Below are 18899 nucleotides of genomic sequence, written 5' to 3' on the forward strand. Positions count from 1 at the left end.
GGATCACAGGCTCCAGTTTGAAAAACAACCCTCTACAACCACCCTCTGGCTTCTGTCATCAACGCCGGCATCTTCACATTCTGTCATCAAGCCAATTTTGTATCCATTTGGTTGCCTCACCCTGGATCCCAAGAGATTTAACCTTATGCAACAATCTACCATGTGGTACCTTGTCAAAGGCCTTGTTAAAGTCCATGTAGACAACACCAATTGCACTGCCCTCATCTATCTTCTTGGTTACCTCTTCTCTGCAATTACTCTTCTCTGCAGGGGCAAGGGAGCGGGAGAGATGGCTGTGGCTGGTAGTGTACCAGTGATGGTGCATCCCTTTACAGGCCCAGCTTGGTCCTTCTCCAGTGTCTCCTCTTGGACTTGTACTGATCTTGTAGCCAGTTTTCATGCGGATCCACTGTGGAATTGGCCGGTTCTGCTTCATCTTCTTCGCGAGGAATCGCTTCATCCTGAAGATTTTGTGGGATGGCATGGCCGCACGTCCACTTCAGCAGGAGGGATTCGTTCCTCCGGTGGGGAGGAGGGATCGGCCACAGACTGGCAGCGGACACCCCTGCCCCCTCCCTCCACACCGATTGGCCGCAGACCGCCCCCCCCACCCCACCAACCAGAGGATGACCTGGGTCAGAGAGCCGTTGCAGGCTCTGACCCCGCTCTTCGGAAGCTGCAGCGATGACTTCAGACTTTTATTTTGCAGGTCGCTAAAAGCGCGGATGCGGAACGGGCCAGAAGACGGTAAAGTGGGATTTGGCAGTAGAGTTGGGCGTGCGGTTCATTAAGTCGATTTAAATGGATGAAAATGCATTTAAATAGTCGGGCTGCCCGATTCGGGCACAGGCCAAACCCACGCCCGAATCGGGTGTCGGTAAAGCCGCGATCTGCTCGGAATCGGGTGCAGATCGCAGTATAGGCCTGACGCCCAACTTTACCGTGATTTCGCGCCCGTTTTGGTAAAATCGGGCCCTGTATCTGATGTCCAAATCAAAGATTGAGAAGATTAGACAATTTTATCTTTCTATTCAGTCACTACAACTCCCAATTTTCCTGAACTTTTTAAGCTCTTAACTTTGTAACAACTTTAAAAGGAAGGTAAAACACATTTTATACTTCTAAATTCACATATCTGACATTTCAATTACTGAAATTATTAAGTGGCAAGGGGAAACGAGCACTTACACTTAAATATGCATTTACTTATCCAAAACCACATATTGTAATGACTCACTAACAGAAGTTTTTTTTAAAATTTGATTTTTCTCTGACAATGCTAGGAAAATCATACCATTGTAAGCTGCAATAGCTTCGCTCCCTTTTTGCTTGTAACCAAATATTAGATCGATCCACTCATGTAGATGTTCAGAGGCATATTGGCTTTCTAAAGCATCACTGTTCTTCTGGAGGAAATCATCAGGGTCTAAAGGACACAATTCATTTTAACTCTTCATTAGCCACATTTACACAGCAGTGCACAAAAGATAAAACAACTGATCTAACATGTTTCCTCAAAAATTGTGCTTGTTTTCAAACTGGCTGAACAGTTCAAATTTTGTCAATTTTTTTTAAGACTTAAAAAAAACACCTCTACCTCATTTCACTGGTGTCATCTTATTAAATGTCAATAATTACTAGTTTAAGTTTATTTATTAGTGTCACAAGAAGGCTTACGTTAACACTGCAATTAAGTTACTGTGAAAATCCCATAGTCACCACACTCCAGCACCTGTTCAGGTATACTGAGGGAGAATTTAGCATAGTCAATGCACCTAACCAGCACGTCTTTCAGACTGTGGGAGGAAACTGGAGCACTGGGAGGAAACCCACGCATACATGGACAGAACGTGCAGATTCTATGCAGACAGTGACCCAAGACAGGAATCGAACCCGGGTCCCTGGCGCTGTGAGGCAGCAGTGTTGACTGCTGTGCCACTGTAATGCTGTAACTAAAAATTCTGACACAAAAAATGTGTTCTAAGTTGCATTTTATGATATTATTGTGCTTTTGCTTAAAAATTATGAATAATCATACTGGTTTACTTCAGTTAATTTTAATTGAAAATTAAGTTCTGAAATTAAATTCTATTTTACACTGCACATGAAAGAATGATAAAGGAACATTATAATTTGCAAAATTGCAGTGCCTAGTATTTGATTGTATTACGCAAGTTTAGAATCAGTCTTTCAAAGGCAGCAACAGATGCCTATTGATAAAGGGATGCTGATTGGTTGACAACTCAACTCTGATTGGTCATGTTGCTGTGGAGAATGCACCGGGGATATATCGTCCCTTAGACTTGACATGTTCCATCTGCCTGCAGAGGATGGGTCTCTACATATGAATATATGTAGCTACTAGCAAGTGCAAGTGAACCACATTGTAGGCCCAACTGAATCTTAAAATTTGCTGTGAGAGTAATTTTTAGCACACTTGGGATTATTCAGCAACTGCTGTCCAATCATCTAATATTAGACATTGGGTGGGACTCTCCAGCTTCATGAGATTGCCAGCACAGAATGTCCCACAGAATGGGGTGTCAGCCGAAAATTGGGATTCCCAATAGATAAGTCAATTGGGATTCACCTGATCAGCGTTGGCCCCGATCAGGGTTCCCGTCCCCAGCAGGCAGCAACCCGATAATTATGCAAACCTGTTAATTTTAACACAATCAGTGGGTTTGGCCAGTCCCCTGCCCCCCAGCGGGCTTTGGTGTTGCTAATCACAAGCGGGGACATGTTGTACTGGACCCCGAGGGTCCAGGAAAGCACCATCTACAAATGCACTGCAGCAACTCACCTTTGACAACAACTTACAAACCCTCGACTTTTACCACTCATAAGGACAGGGTGGTAGAAGCACGAGAGCATTACTATCTGCAATTCCCTTCCATGCCACGCACCACCTTGACTTGGAACTATATTGTCATTCCTTCACTGTCACTGGGTCAAAATCTTGGAACTCCCTCCATAACAGCACTGTGGGTGTAGCAACAGTTCAAGGAAGCTGCTCACCTTCACCTTCTGAAGGACAATTATGGATGGACCGAATGCTGGCCTAGCCAGCGAAGCCCACATCCTGTCAGTGTATTAAAAAATAATTAAAATAGAGAATAGTGGAGAATTTGGAAGCAAGTATAAAATAATTACCTGATTACAAGCACTCAAGTGAAATACATAAAACATTTAAAACAATTTGAGCAAGTTACCAAATCCTCCCCCCCTCCCCAAGTTTATATGCTGGTAGGCAGTGGGGTGGAGTGACACAGACTTGTACATTAAAAAATAAAATCAAGAGAATCATTCTAACTAGTAATCCCTAATTTAGTAATCAAATGCACAGCATTATTGTTACACTTCAGGCTCAGGTAATTTTAACAATAACAATATATTGTGTTATATGTTGCATGTATTTTATTTGAGTTTATACTTGTTTCTAATTCCTCCACTATTCTCTATTCTCATTCTTTTAAAATTCATTCACGGATGTGGGTTCTGCTGGCATGGGAAAAGATTGATCAAAGGTCTCTAAAGGGAAAAATTGCAACAGTCTAGGGAAAGGCGAGATAAGTGAGCAATTGGATAACTGCATGGACACATTAAGCCAAATGGCTGTCTTCTATGTAGGACAATTCTGAGATTTTTCAAGTAGAGTTTCATGATTTGCATTCCTATCAGAAAAAAGCTTTTGACCAATTCAACAACACTTGCTGTAGTTTTTAGGAAATAAATCCTTTAATGCCCAGATACGTGAACACAAATAATGACTTTGAGTATTAAAATATACATGGAATGGAAGAAAGAACTTAAAAATCTCTATCAAGTACCTGAAGCCCATGGAGGAAGTTCCACAGAGTCTACCATCTTGCCTCCCTGCCTCTTCCCAAGGTCCAACTTCAAACTGTTCACAATGAAGCTGGAATTTGTGCCATAAAACTCTGGGATCAACTAGAAAGTGAAATAATGATTAGCAGATGGTTGGGAATTCAGACACTTCATTCTGCAGATGCAGCTAGAATAAATATGACATTCACCTCCTACCTCTTTGAAATCTGTTGCACCTTCTAAACAATTTCTCCAGGTCTCTGCAAGACTAAACACATCATAGATATTTAGTGTAAATATACATATCCACTCACAAACACTACAAATATTCATAATGAGGAGACAGATTGTCCCAAAGGAATTAATACTAACCTGTTGAACATTCTATCTGCATTGTCAAATTTTCCATTTTGCAAACACAACATATACTCAGGGGCTGAAAAAGAAAACAGTAAATCAGTATTTTTCAAAAACAATTCCATGCATAATCCTCCAATTTGGAACAGAAAATGTTGCAAATGTACAGCAGGTCTGTCAGTATCTCTAAAGAGTAAGCGCCAGTTAATATATTGTGCTGTGTATTGCCTGCATTCACAGCTTATATTTAAGATTTCTTGGATTTGAAGATTTTTAATATTTAATTTATAAATTAGTTTATTTTGAAGCTCTCAGAAAAAAGCTAATTAAAAGCATACACTTAATATGCAACATTTATTCAAGTTAGAAACGAAAATAAGCCTAACAGGAGCATATATCATGAAACCACACATGTTCATTTTTTTCATTTATTAACCTTAGTTGATTTAAAAGGTGCAGTGGGGAAACAAGATAAGGACCTGTCATCAAGGCTCGAACACAAGAGCACACATTTATGATGTTCACCTTTAAATTTATTACTAGAAAGTACTATACAGAATAATGGAAGAATAAAGGAGACAGGATCCAATGGAAATAGGTCACTTAAAAATTATAATCTTTACCTTGCTTTTCTCCCTTTCACTTCTCAACTGTTTGGCTTTAGTGACTTAAATGCAGGTGATGCAACTCTATAGTGGTGGTACTATTGGTCAAGTCAAGACTTCAGCAATGAAACACAATTTTGAAGACTGCTTTTTCAATGGCAGTTTCCTGATGACCCAGCAGTGCTACGGTCACAGCTTGGTTGACTTTGGTGAATTGATAGGATGGTGAATAGTAAATAAAATGTGATAAACACCCGAGTTACTACACAACTAACCCCCCTCAATCAATCCCCCAAACCCCTGATTACCTCCTGACCTACCCTCCCAGAGCTGACCTGACTACCCATTGCATGCACCAAAATACCCCTTCCCCCAACCTGACTACCTGTCCTGACCTCCAACTACCTCCTCATCAGAGTATCCTCCCGACACCCAAATATCACCCCCTAATCTGTTAATATCACCCCCTAATCTGTTTACACCCCAGAACCACCTGACTACATACACATTCCACCGCAATCACCCTCCGACCCTACCATCCTTTTGACTCTTCCTCACCGCCTCCCCCCCTAATTGATCTGACAACCCCCAGTTATGCCCAATCCAACTACCCAATATCCCCACTAGCTCACCTTCTCACTTACTCACGTCACTCTCTTACCTATCCATTCACTAACATTCAAACTGGACCTTTAAACTGGCCACGTGGCAGCTAGTATCATAAAAAAGTGGGGGTATCCTGTCTTTCCCCCGACTCTACTGCAGTCTGCTGGAGTTCCTTCAGTGAAACTGCACTGTGCATTTCTGTGAAAGCTGGACTCAAAAGACCCCAGTAGAAATGCACAGTAACACAGAGTTGAGCAAATTCCCAAGTGCAGCAGCAATTTGGTGCTGCTGCTTGGAAAATCCAGGCCATTTTAAAAACCTGGAAACCTGACGGACACTCAATTTTAAAAAACATTATAGATAATGTAAAGTATAGGATAACGTTAGCACTAGATTTCACAATATTACAGTTTAGCTGCAAAGGAAGTTGTGCTTATTTGCTTTGATATGCACTGTGATTCTACCTAAAAAAGTCAGAGATAATTTTCAACCAAATAGTAATTTTTAAAAAAAGTAATCTTACCAATTCTCACAAGATAGAAGAGGACATATCCTGGGGAAGAATAATGACTTCCATACATGAACTTTGGGTCGGGCATTTCTCGATAGCGAGCCTAAAACGAAAGAACATTGAGAGTCTATTTGCTGTGTTTGTCCATATTTACTTGATTTGATTTAGATGTAACCATAAGTGATAAACTCACAAATTGACTTACATTTGTCTCTTGAAACTAATAGTTAGTTACATTCTGAAGTAATTACAAAGGTTTTGTTTTCCTCAAAATTTCTGTCTACAACCAAATCGTTTTACTGTTTACTGTCAGGGATATTAAAACATAGGGCTGAGGGAAAAATAGCAAAATACAGTAGTGTCAATCATAAATAAGAGAGAAATAGGAATGCAGTCAAGCAGTCAACATTACTTGTGTTCATACCACTTAAATTTGGGCCTGAAGGATTCACCATTGTACAGCCAAAACATTTAAAATTAAATCAGCCAAACAATGGTGAACGAGACCTCCAGTCAGCAGTAACTAGGATTGGCGTGAACTGTTGACTTGTGGTGACATGGTAATGAGAAGTCTCATCTTTGGGCTCAACGCATGTACAGCTAATAGCTATGTTTAACCATCACTATTTTAAGTAGCCTGCACTAAATAAATGAAGATGGAAAATGCCAGGAAGGATATTGTTTCTACTAAATTGCTTTTAAAGCTATTAGCACTTTTTCTGAAATAACTATCAATAGTTAACTAATTGTTATCAAAATATTTTCAACTGAAAAGTTGTCAAAGTATACGGGAGAATTCACCAAAGATGATTTATCCATTTGAAAAGAAACCATACCAACAATCGATCAAGCCGCTCTTTATTTAAGGCACCAATTGGCTTCCTGAGGTCTCGAAATGTTTCCGGATTTGACAGGTCTGTTACAAAACAAAAGTTAGAGATATGCTATTATTTCTGCCTGTAAATGTACATAACACCATTTAAAAGAGCACGCTCATTTTAAGATACAAATGGATCATTTGTTTTCTGAAAATAGTAATTGACAGTGTTACCTAGTTCTGAGGACGTATAATCAGCTATGATCCAGGGAAAGACTGGGTACTGGGACAGGTCATTACAACTGCGGTCAGCCAGATTGTTGAGGTGCAGGAGATACTGATAATTTGAGAGATGTCCTTTTTGCCATTGTAGCATATAGCTTTCAGCTGTGTGCTCAGTAACATGATTTTCTGTAGAAAGAAATGTTGAGGGAAATAAAACCTTCACTGTTTCATAATGCAGCTAAATATTTGTTTCTTTCCATATGCGAGCAAGTAATTCGGTTCTGATCTATTTTTTAAAATTATATGTAGTTTGCAAAATAAAATGGATCGCCATATAATCTTGTTTTAAATTAGAAAAGAATGGCACGTAATTTCAATTTTCTATTGGCACATAGTTTCAATACGGGGTGGTCCTGTGGCACAGTGTCCCTACCTCCGGGACAGAAGCTCCAGGTTCAAGTCCCAATTCAGGACTTGATGGCCATGGATGGAGCATTCATAATGTGGCCAAGCAGGTTGATTATCAGCCTCTACATCCTTCCAATAGACTTGATGGCAAACAGCAAGAGTGGGAGAGTTTCCTGGTCAGCCACATGACAGAGGGCAATGGCAAACCATTGCAGTACTTTGCCAAACATACTCATGGACCAATCTAATGGAAGTCCATAATGCCCTCTTAGAGAATGGTTTCTAAACAAAGAGGAAAAGTTTTTAAAAAGTGAGCTTAGCTACTTCCCATCTTACTCTATCTTTTGTCAGAAGGGAGACTGGAAAGGTGCCTTGGTCCTTTGCCAACCCCAACAAATGGGACTAGGTTTTCTAGTGACATTGGGACCATGCTGGCAGGCCAAGCAGATGGTTGGGGGGTAGGGCAGGGGGTGCCTCCAATGGGCTCAGGGAACTCAAAGGAGGCACTTCAACTTTGCCTGGACACCAGCCCAAGCAATCAAAACTGCCATTGCTACACATTCAGAATGGGCTTCTCCCACTGCAAACTACATTCCAGCAACAAGAAGCCTTATGCGGCCAATTATTGGCTACTTACATGTCTTTGGCCCATGGGTAGTCTGGCCTCTCAATGCCTCCCCAAAGGCTTGTATAACTGGGACAGGCAGGTAGGCACCAGAAACAGCGCACATGGCATGATGTCCAATTTCACGGCCATACACTACCACGCCAATTGCTAACCCACCCGAGGACCATAAAATCCAACCATGGTGTGTGAAACAAGCCCAAGAACAGCTTGCAATTCTATGGCATCTTTAACCACAGCAAAGGAGTGTGGACAGGGACAGATACTTAAGCAGTTGGAAGAGTAGATAATTAAGAGGTTAAATTAAACCCAAATAACCAACTTCACTTACTTCCCTCTTCTATAAGACCATTCATAAAGTGAGCTTAGCTACCACCCATCCCACTCATGTCTTTTATCAGAAGGGACTCAGGACAAGTACCTTGGTCATTTGTCAACCCCAACAAATTGGGCTAAGTTTTATAGGTGGCATTGGACACTGGGACCATGCTGGCAGGCCAAGCATGTGGTTGGGAGGAGGGGCAATAGGTGCACAAAACTCTAACTGTGACTAACTTGTTTTCCTTTCTTCTGTTGACAAAGGATTTAATTGCTTTACTATTTCCACTGAGATTAGCAATAAGTCGCACGGGGAATCCTACCTCTTAACCACTTTCACAGTTCAATTCAACCTTACTAATGCGGCTTAGGACAAACCACAAAAAAATGACAAACCGAGCAACAAGATGTTACTTTATGATTCTAATCAGCAGCTAAACATATTTAAACTGAGGATACTTTCAGGACACTCCACAATGTTGAAAGTATAAAAGTAAATTAATGTTAAGACATGGCCAAAGTAGTAAATAAAGCTACTTTTCAGTGTTATTGCTTAAAACTCTGTAAATTCACATCAATAGACCATAAAATACACTGTAGAGAAGCAGGGTCATCGTCACACAGTCCTTTAAATGTATTTCTGATAAGAACTTAGTTAAACAGGGACTGAAACAAGAAGTTCGGTTTGAGGACAATCATATTGAGAATGGTGGAGCTGAATCATTATCACACATAAATTCAGTTTATTGTACTGTAGGATTTCACAAAGCCCCGACTAACCCTGAACATTGCACTCACCAAATAAACAGAAAGGTGGAGAACAACCATATGGTGATTCACAATTTTGAAAAAGAATCATGTATAAATTTAGTGTGTACAAATCTGGGCATGGGTTTTACTAAATTAATTTGTAATCTGAGAAAATAATCCTTAGACATGTCAACAAATTAAAGAGCATGTTGTAGCATTTTTCCCAGACCAAAGCAAACTAGTTCAAGTTTGAAAGGTGACTAACACTTGAATCATCCTATCTCAGTTCAAAAAAGATAGTCAGTTTTCAAGTAGAATTGGGAAAAGATGTTTTTTCTCCTCCCATAGAGTTGGTATTTGATGTTCAATAATTAAATGGGTAGTCAGTTTAAATAGATGTCAGCATATTTGTGAATAACTAACCTAAAAATGTTGCAATATAGTAGTAGAGTTCATCACGATCTTTGGAAATATAAAATTTCAAGTAGATATCAGAACAAAGATCATCTTCTGTGCAAAACACCTCAAGACCCTAAAGGGAGAGACAAAGGAGTGAACAAGAAAAGGTGTTAATGTCACTGCATTACAACTCCAGGAGAACCTATAATGACAGCACACCAAAGTTCTATGGTGAAATTAAAATGAACACCTCACTTTAAAAGCAGACACCTTATTGTAATGTGGATGATATTAGGCAAATATATAACACTGAATGATGATTTAAGTTTCTTGAAATCGTGTACATCAATTGTAAATTGTTCCAAAATTCACACAAATTAATGTCATTAGCTACTCACCAAAGGCTTTAATCCATGCCGCCTTTTGTAAATGCGTCTCACCTCGTGCAACTTTACTTGTACAACAGTTTCCTAAAGAGACATGACATTCCGTTATATGCATCAGTTATTTGGGAGTATCATAAAATAATACATTACACAGCTTCTATAATAGATGGCAGGAATATACAGTACAATAAACAAACAATTTGTCTCTGTCAGTCCATGCAGCTTTAATGGTCCACTTGAGCCTCTTTCTCTTAATTCTTTTAGCATAAATTTCTAATTCCTTCTCCCTCATTAGGCGAATCAAGCCTCAGCTTAAATCTCTAATATTTGCTTCAGCCACTAATGTGATGGAGTTCCACATTTTTATCACTCTCTGGGTAAAGAAGCTTCTTGTGAATTCCCGACTGGATTTCTTGCTGTCATCTTTTGATGGTCTCTGGTTATGCACTGCCTCACAAATGGAAACACAAAGGGGGCGGTTTTACCATCACGTTGCACCCATTTTTGAGCATAATGCAGTGGTAAAGTGGGGCGTAAAGCGCTTAGCATGATTGGCGCCGGTTTTCACAACCGGTGCCATTTTCCGAACGTTGGATTTCCGACGTGGTCAGCCCGTAAGAGGCAGGTTAATGTATGGAAATCTATTTAAATGCTGTTTAACATCTGCTTAGTGAGCCCAGCAGTCAATCGTCCGGGCCCGCCCCCCTTTATGAACTCGTCGGCAGAGGTTCTCACCGGCGAGGAATAGACATGCTCCCCATGAACTTGGCCCCACCAGTGGAACCGGAGGCGGAGGGCAAGGGGGAGGTGCCCCTTGGGCTGTGCCAGATTGGCAGTGTCACCCTGGCACCTGGGCAATGCCAGGGCAGGAGCCTGCTGCCACTCTGCAGCGATCATTGGGGGAGAGGGCAGCAGGGGGTTCAGTGGGGGCTGTATCTTGGGCCGCAGGCCCCGCAATTGCAGGAGGGGGCCTGGGGGAGCTGCTTCAGGCTGCCTGCACTCGCAGGGGCCTGACAGCTCTCTCTTTTCTGTCAGACCCCTGCTACTGCTAATGTGCAGCATCAGAGGCCTGCACATGCGCACAACCTCTCTCTGCATGCTTTCAGGTGCAATAAGCCTACCGACAGGCTCGCTCAATCTTTTGCAGGCAGAGTACATATTGGGGGGGGGGGGGGGGGGGGGGGGGGGGGCTGAAAACACGCCGAAAAGACGGTTCTGAAACTCTCCTAGTTTCAAGTCCGCCCAGCACTTAGAAAAAAAATGGTAAAATCGCCCCCACAGTGTCTACTCTATCTAAACATTGAATACTTTTAAATACCTCCATTAGATCACCCTTCAGTCTTCACTTTACAAGTGGAAAGAGACCCAGTCTACTCATCGTTTTTGATAGGTATAACCTTGCATTTCTGTTAGCATCCTTTTTAATCTTTTTATGTACCCTCTCCAGTACCTCTATATCTTTCTTTATAATGTGGTGACCTGAACAGTGCACAGTATTGCAAGTGTGTTGAATAAAAGATTCAATACAAGTTAGCAATCACTTCTCAATTCTATGTTTCTAGAATTAAACCTGAATGCTTGGTTTGTTTTTTTTTCTCAACATCCTTATTAACCTGCATCACTATTTTTAGTGGATGACATATTTGCACTCTCAGATTCCTTTGACCCTCCATCTCATCAATTTACTCTTATTTTCCAAGTAATCTGTGACTTTCTCATTTTCATCCTTTTCAATGTTGAAGCTCATTTGTCAATTAAATGCCAAGGATGAAGCATATTAATGTTTCCTTGCAATTTATTTCAGTCTTCTCAGCATCAAATACTCCTCCTTACCCCCTCAAATTTTGTGTTATCTGTAAATTTAAAAATTATGCTTTAGATTCCAAAGTTTATATCATTAATATAAATTGTGAACAGTGGTCTCATCATAAAGTTACCCACTTTGGGCAATCTGAATAGTTACTCTTTACCCCACTCTCTGTTTTCTGTTTTGCACCCAGCTAGCTATCCATTCTGCTACTTGTCTCCTGACTCCACATGCACAGACCTTATTCATTACTTCATTATGCAGCATTTTATCAAAGGCCTTTTGGAAATCTGGATAAATTGCTTCAAGTTCATTGCCCTTGACTACTCTGATACTTTTCAACAAATCTAATTACATTAGATAGGAAAGAATTCCCCGTTTAAAATCCATGGTAACTATTCATTATATTATTTTTGACTTCTGGATGCTTTTGCTGTTTTAATAGTTTTTATTTTTCCCTCCCATCTGGTCCAGATTGACTGGTCATAATGTTGTGATCCCTATAGAGACCAATAGCTTTAGAGGAGAAAATACCTTAAATAAACCTGCTCATGAAGTCTGAGCAAGTTCTACAAAGCGATTTTCTCTATTACAGTGTCAGCTTCATTTTGTTGCCATTTAAAGGGGACCTCTGGTCTCCAGGAACAGTGAAGTCATCAAGCAGCTGAGCAGCCAATCAGATTGAAAAATTCTCACCAAGAGCAAAGCAGGAAGTAAAATGCACAACTATTCACTTTTTATTCATGTTAAAGTGCGGAGTAAAGGTTGGGACAAACATTTCTGTTTTGTCCTTAATCCCATGTGCAAAAAGAAACTTTAAAAAATAAGCTTTTCGGGGCCAAAGAAGCTGGTCAGCAGCAATTGTTATTTAGTACACCATTTAAAAAGTTCCATGTCATTCAACAAAGCATTACGCTTTCAATGGTTTGCATTGTGAGAATGGTACCTGAAAAGTTGAAGTTACCAAAGCATTGATTTCTGTGCTGTTTACATCTGCGCAAACCTCAGCAGCGAATCCTGATAGAAAACTCAGTTTTTTGTGTTTAACTGTGCATATGCAGATGTCAGAACTCGCAGTCGATTTGAGACAGTGATGATGAAGAACGCTGACAGTTTCACCATCATTGCAACTGCCAATTCTGGGCCATTAAATATTTGTAATAATGCTATCTCCTCCCTGAATTAAGATGCACAGATGCAATTCACCCTGTTCAGGAACTCCTTTCGAGTTTGATTAATTCACTTAATAGCTGTTTTTTTACTTTAAGTATGGGCATACTCATTTCTAATTTCACTTCTGATGTCACTGAAAAAGATCCTTTCCCTGGTATTTAATACTTCTGCCATTTTTCTATAGCTGCCTGTGATTTTACTCATCTCCCTGTAGAATATTTCACACGTTTTGATTTACGTTCCTCGATATTTTAATTTCATGGTTCCTCTTTACCTTCCTTTTTTCCACTTCTTTCATAATCACTTTGTATTCTCTCTTGTCATGCTCTTCTCCCCTGATATCTGTGTTTTTAATGTCTTTGTCTATCTTTTTTTTTCCTTATGTCTTTATTCATCCATGTGTCACATTAATGTTTAGTTTGTTCTTGTCTTTTAGCATAATATGTAATCTGGCACACATAGTGCAATCTATATGCTAATTTCTTTGATATTCCATTGTTCATCCTAAAAGATTCACTAATTACTTAATTTATTATAAAGAAATTCAAAACCATGCTTGTGAGGTGCAATGGTTAAAGAACTTGCAAAGATTTGAACGGTATCAAGTATATTAGATGATGCAGTACGGCTTCTATCATAAGAAACTTGTAATTCAGTTTTGAGTAAGTCTGTTCGGATCTTGCAATATTTTCCTGCACCAAAAATACACTGCAGCAATTTCAGTTGAAAATGCCCTATTGTATTCAAGCTTTCTTATTCAACAGATTAACTCTGCGACCAGCCTGAACGAGTATGCTACTACAGTAACTGACTTCATTAGTAAGTGTGTAGAAGACTGTGTGCCAAAGAAGCAAATCCATGTGTTTCCCAATTGGAAACCATGGATGAACGGGGATATCCACTGCCTGCTGAAGTCCAGGTCTGAGGCGTTCAAGTCAGGAAACCCTGATCTATACAAGAAAGCCAGATATGATGTATGGAGATCCATCATAGATGCCAAAAGACAGTACCGAACCAAGCTAGAATCCCAGGCTAGCCACACGATCCCAGCTGACTATGGCAAGGTCTGCAAGACATAACAGGCTACAAGATGAAGACAGGTAAAATCACTGGCTCTAATGTACCCCTTTCTGATGAGCTCAATGCATTCTATGCCCATTTTGAGCAAGAGGCCAGCAAGAGTATGCCCTCCATCCCAGACCTCGGACGAATCAGTGTCCGAAGTCACCATTACTGACATCAGAGCAGCCTTCTCAAAAGTCAACCCATGGAAAGCAACTGGCCTAGATGGGGATACCCCAATAAGCACTTAGGTCCTGCGTGGACCAGCTGGTGGGGGCATTCGCAGACATCTTCAACCTCTCTTTACAACAACCTGAGGTCCCTGCCTGCTTCAAGATGACAACCATCATCTCGGTGCCAAAGAAAACCCAGGCAGCGTGCCTTAATGACTATCGTCTGGTGGCTTTGATGTCCATCATTATCATAGAAATCATAGAAACCCTACAGTACAGAAAGAGGCCATTCGGCCTATCGAGTCTGCACCGACCACAATCCCACCCAGGCCCTACCCCCATATCCCTACATATTTTACCCGCTAATCCCTCTAATCTACGCATCTCAGGACACTAAGGGGCAATTTTAGCATGGCCAATCAACCTAACCCGCACATCTTTGGACTGTGGGAGGAAACCGGAGCACCCGGAGGAAACCCACGCAGACGCGAGGAGAATGTGCAAACTCCACACAGACAGTAACCCAAGCCAGGAATCGAACCCAGGTCCCTGGAGCTGTGAAGCAGCAGTGCTAACCACTGTGCTACCGTGCCGCCCACGGTAGCACAGTGGGCGGCACGAAAAGTGCTTCGAAAAGTTAGTCATGGCATAAATCAATTCCTGCCTCCCAGACTGCCTGGATCCACTACAGTACACCTATCGCTGCAACAGGTCCACAGCAGTCGCCATCTCCCTGGCCCTACACTCAACCCTGGAACACCTAGATAACAAAAACACTTATGTCAGACTCATATTCATAGACTACATCTCAGCCTTCGACATCATTATTCCTATGAGACTCATCTCCAAACTTCATGGCCTGGAGCTTGGCTCCTCCCTCTACAACTGGATCCTAGACTTTCTAACCCACGGACAGCAGTCAGCAAGGATAGGCAACATCTCCTCCACGATCATCCGCAACACCGGTGCTCCACAAGGCTGTGTCCTCAGCCTCTTACTATACTCCTTATATACCTTTGGCTGTATGGCCAAATTCCCCTCCAACTCGATTTTCAAGTTTGCTGATGACACCACCATAGTGGGTCGGATCTCAAACAATGACGAGACAGAGTACTGGAAAAAGATAGAGCATCTAGGGAACTGGTGCGACAACGATAATCTCTCCTTCAATGTCAATAAAACGAAGGAGATTGTCATCGACTTCAGGAAGCATAGTGGAGAAGATGCCCTTGTCAATGGGACGAAGTAGAAATGTTTGACAGCTTCACGTTTTTAGGTGTCCAGATCCCCAACAACCTGTCCTGGTCCTTCCATGCTGACATTATAGTTAAGAAAGCCCACCAGCACCTCTACTTTCTCAGGAGACTAAGGAAATTTGGCATGTCCTAGACAACTCTTACCAAATTCTACAGATGCACCATAGAAAGCATTCTTTCTGGTTGTGTCACAGCTTGGTATGGCCCTGTTCTGTCCAAGACCACAAGAAACTACAAAGGATCATGAATGAAGCTCAGTCCATCACGCAAACCAGTCTCCTATCCATTGACATTGTCTACACTTCCCGCTGCCTCGGAAAAGCAGCCAGCATAATCAAGGACCCCAGCACCCCGGACACACTCTCTTCCACCTTCTTCCATCGGGAAAAAGATACAAAAGTCTAAGATCACATACCAACTGACTCAAAAACAGCTTCTTCCCTGCTGCCATTAGACTTTTGAATTGACCTTCCTCACATTAAGTTGATCTTTCTCTACACCCTAGCTATGATTATAACATTACATTCTATACTCTCTCCTTTCCTATGTACGGTATGCTTTGCCTGTATAGCGCGCAAGAAACAATACTTTTCACTGTATACCAATACATGTGACAATAAATCAAATCAAAGATATGCCCGTCTTTGATTTGATTTATAGATATATAAATCTATATATGATTTATAGATATAGATCTATATCTATAAATTAATCTATAGATATAGAGATATCTATATATCTCTATATAGAAATAGATATGAAAATATCTATGAAAATAGATATCAGTCCCTTTTCTGACCACAAACACATCTGATTGTTCAGAGATCTATTTTTCCTGTCAGTTTGTTTCATATTAGATTTGAAAAAGAACCAGAATTTTAGGTTGGGGAGAAATCATTTTCACACAAAGCTCCTCTGTAAACAAAGATCCCTAGCAGCTTTTATGAAGTTCATATATTCGAAAGGGGTCAGCTGACATGAATCTCTTTCATCGTGCCATAAACAATTTTGGGAAGCAAAATCTCACCGAGGCCTGTTGCTACTAGGCTGACAAAAGATTCCTTGCTCTGGAGCAGTTTTGCCAATCACAATCCCTGACTTGCCTCAACCCAGGCTTGCCTGCTCCATACAATCCGATGGAGAATAGGGAGGTTATTAAGATTCAGAGATGAACCTTGTAAAGAGATGTTTCTCACAATAACCTACGCATCCTCACATTTAAGTCAGTGATCAAGTTGGCTGAATTTAATTCAGTCAATATTAAACAGCATCACATTCAACAGGCTGACTCGGGATGCATTTCCATGTCATACAGCTAAATGTTTTTGCGCTGGCTCTTCCAAATCCACTCACTTCCTCTTTTTGAAGCCAGCTTTCATGTCATGTGGCATTTTGATGTGATGACTTAACAAGACCGTCCAGATTTGACAACAAAAACTGGTGACGGCCATAATTACATTGCAGTCATGGATTGCTTATTTAGGCTCTCCATGAATCACACCACTCGGGACTCTGTATTTACGTTTCAACTTTAAATTAGCACTATTAAATGCAACCTCAGAAGCTGTACACCATTAACAGTCTAGCCAATACTTTATTTTCCAAAAGTTCAAATTATTATCAACTGATTCATTTTTTCTTACAAATATTAACCAAATGTGAAAAAAACCTATTAAAAGCCTTTTGCAATCCGTAAGGATAGGCAATAATACCTTCTGCACAATTACCCGCAACACCAGAGCCCCACAAGGCTGTGACCTCAGCCCCTTACTATACTCCTTATACACTTATGACTGTGTAGCCCAATTCCGCTCCAACTCCATTTCCAACTTTGCTGATGACACCACCATAGTGGGTCGGATCTCAAACAATGACAAGTAGTAGTACAGGAAAGACGTGGAGCATCTGGTGAAATGGTGAGACGACAATATTCTCTCCCTCAATGTCAATAAAATGAAGGCGACAGTCATCGACTTCAGGAAGCATAGTGGAGGACATGCCCCTATGTACATCAATGGTCAGTGCGGAGCAGATTACAATATGGAAAACTTCATTTCCATATCATTAGCAAGGCCCATGACTGAAGTCAGGAGATCGGGCCTGATCCAGTTGAGGAGATCAGGGCTGGCCAGCGATCGGGAGACTGGCAATGTGGGATCACTGCGCACGCACCAATCTTGGCGCTGACAAATCGGTGCATGCACAGTGGCCCGCTCAGCACTATGCTGCTGGCCTCCTGGGTGGGAATAGGCCCACCCTCAGATTTTCAGAGGGAATCCCGCTAGGGCACTCTGTGATGCAGAGTGTTGGAGATTCGCTCTAGAAATCAGACTGAAAAAACCTGTGGGAGGTACTCCCATTTTCACGCAGATTAGAGACTTGGAATTTTCTCGGGAGAATCCCGGCCAAAATCTTTTGTACTTTGGGTGCATTATTTGGGATTCTGAAATGCTGTTTTTTTTTTAAAAATGTGACAGGAATTTTTTTTCAGAAAAGTAGAAAATAATTCTAACAAGGTTGAATACAACAGATTGCAAAAAGGAGTGTACAGCCATCACTGATTGTGCAGCAGCCATCCTCATGGTGAGATGGCATGACTCAGCGTTTTTAACATGTTAAACATCTCCAGCAGTCACTGATTAAATCCGGGATTCCTTGGTCTGTATAGCTCACCACAACAAAAGGCAAGACATATACTCAGTGAATTATGAAGGGATATCTGCAATTTTTTTTAGCTCAACTAGTGGGAGGAAATCAATTTTAATAAATATCCAACATCAAGGTTCCAAACAAAATTTTGAAGTTATATACTGCATAGCAAGTAACTTACAGGATAGCCATTCAGAGGCTGAAAGTACAAGTTTTGGCCTGTGATGCAGACATGTCCCGGATTAGATACCAAAGGAGTTACCATTTCAGCCTCACACTCCATGTGGGGCCTTTCAGTAACGCTCTGAAATCTACAAGAGACATCAGTTACTACTGATTGACAAAATAAAGGGAGAGTTAACATCATCCTAAGAACAATGTGCATAATATAAAAACAGACCATATATGCATTATAATATTTCAGAACAAAGAAGCATGCTTTCCATTGTTTGAACACTGCACCCTTTAACTCTCCCAAAATCCTGTCAGCTTCAAATGACCTTAAGACACTTGAATCATGCATTTGGCTGGTTCCCCTAATTTTCCTCATTCTGTCGATTTCTGTGAAGGATTTGGGATGTTTGGCACATCAAAAGCAACATATAAATGCAGGCTGTTATAGCAGTGGTGAGGGATAATGGTGGGGAGGGATAATGGTGGGGAGGTTGGTGCTGTGCAAATACTTCTATTTAAACCAGTGTTCATTTTTAACTGATAATTTGAAAATTGATTTTATGAGATAGGATCCGAGAAATATGCTTCAGCATATTCCAGTAATACAATCACTGCACTGTACTGTCAAAAATCAAGTGTCATCACCAAGCAATATTAGGACTCCCCACCAATACTGTTCAAAACTAAAAGCAGTGGAAATGTCTATTTACATACTGGAAACCTGTTCTCAATCTTGTGCTGTAGAAATAGCATTCAATAGTCATATTTCT

At 40.9% G+C, this 18899-nt stretch overlaps 1 protein-coding gene across 3 annotated transcripts in view; it reads right to left on the minus strand.

The window, feature by feature from the left end:
- nsmaf (neutral sphingomyelinase (N-SMase) activation associated factor) overlaps window positions 1-18899 on the minus strand; it is an 84544-nt gene that overhangs the window by 41156 nt on the left and 24489 nt on the right. For all 3 annotated transcript variants that reach the window (XM_078216210.1, XM_078216209.1, XM_078216211.1), the window contains exons 10-19: window positions 18137-18266; window positions 9848-9919; window positions 9474-9582; window positions 6959-7135; window positions 6744-6823; window positions 5920-6010; window positions 4201-4264; window positions 4045-4096; window positions 3831-3951; window positions 1295-1426 (exon numbers count right to left, since the gene is read on the minus strand). In XM_078216210.1, coding sequence (XP_078072336.1) covers window positions 1295-1426; window positions 3831-3951; window positions 4045-4096; window positions 4201-4264; window positions 5920-6010; window positions 6744-6823; window positions 6959-7135; window positions 9474-9582; window positions 9848-9919; window positions 18137-18266 — 1028 coding nt within the window. The remainder of the gene's footprint in view (window positions 1-1294; window positions 1427-3830; window positions 3952-4044; window positions 4097-4200; window positions 4265-5919; window positions 6011-6743; window positions 6824-6958; window positions 7136-9473; window positions 9583-9847; window positions 9920-18136; window positions 18267-18899) is intronic.

This window comes from Mustelus asterias, chromosome 7 (genome assembly GCF_964213995.1).
Source record: "Mustelus asterias chromosome 7, sMusAst1.hap1.1, whole genome shotgun sequence".
NCBI classification, from domain to species: domain Eukaryota; kingdom Metazoa; phylum Chordata; class Chondrichthyes; order Carcharhiniformes; family Triakidae; genus Mustelus; species Mustelus asterias.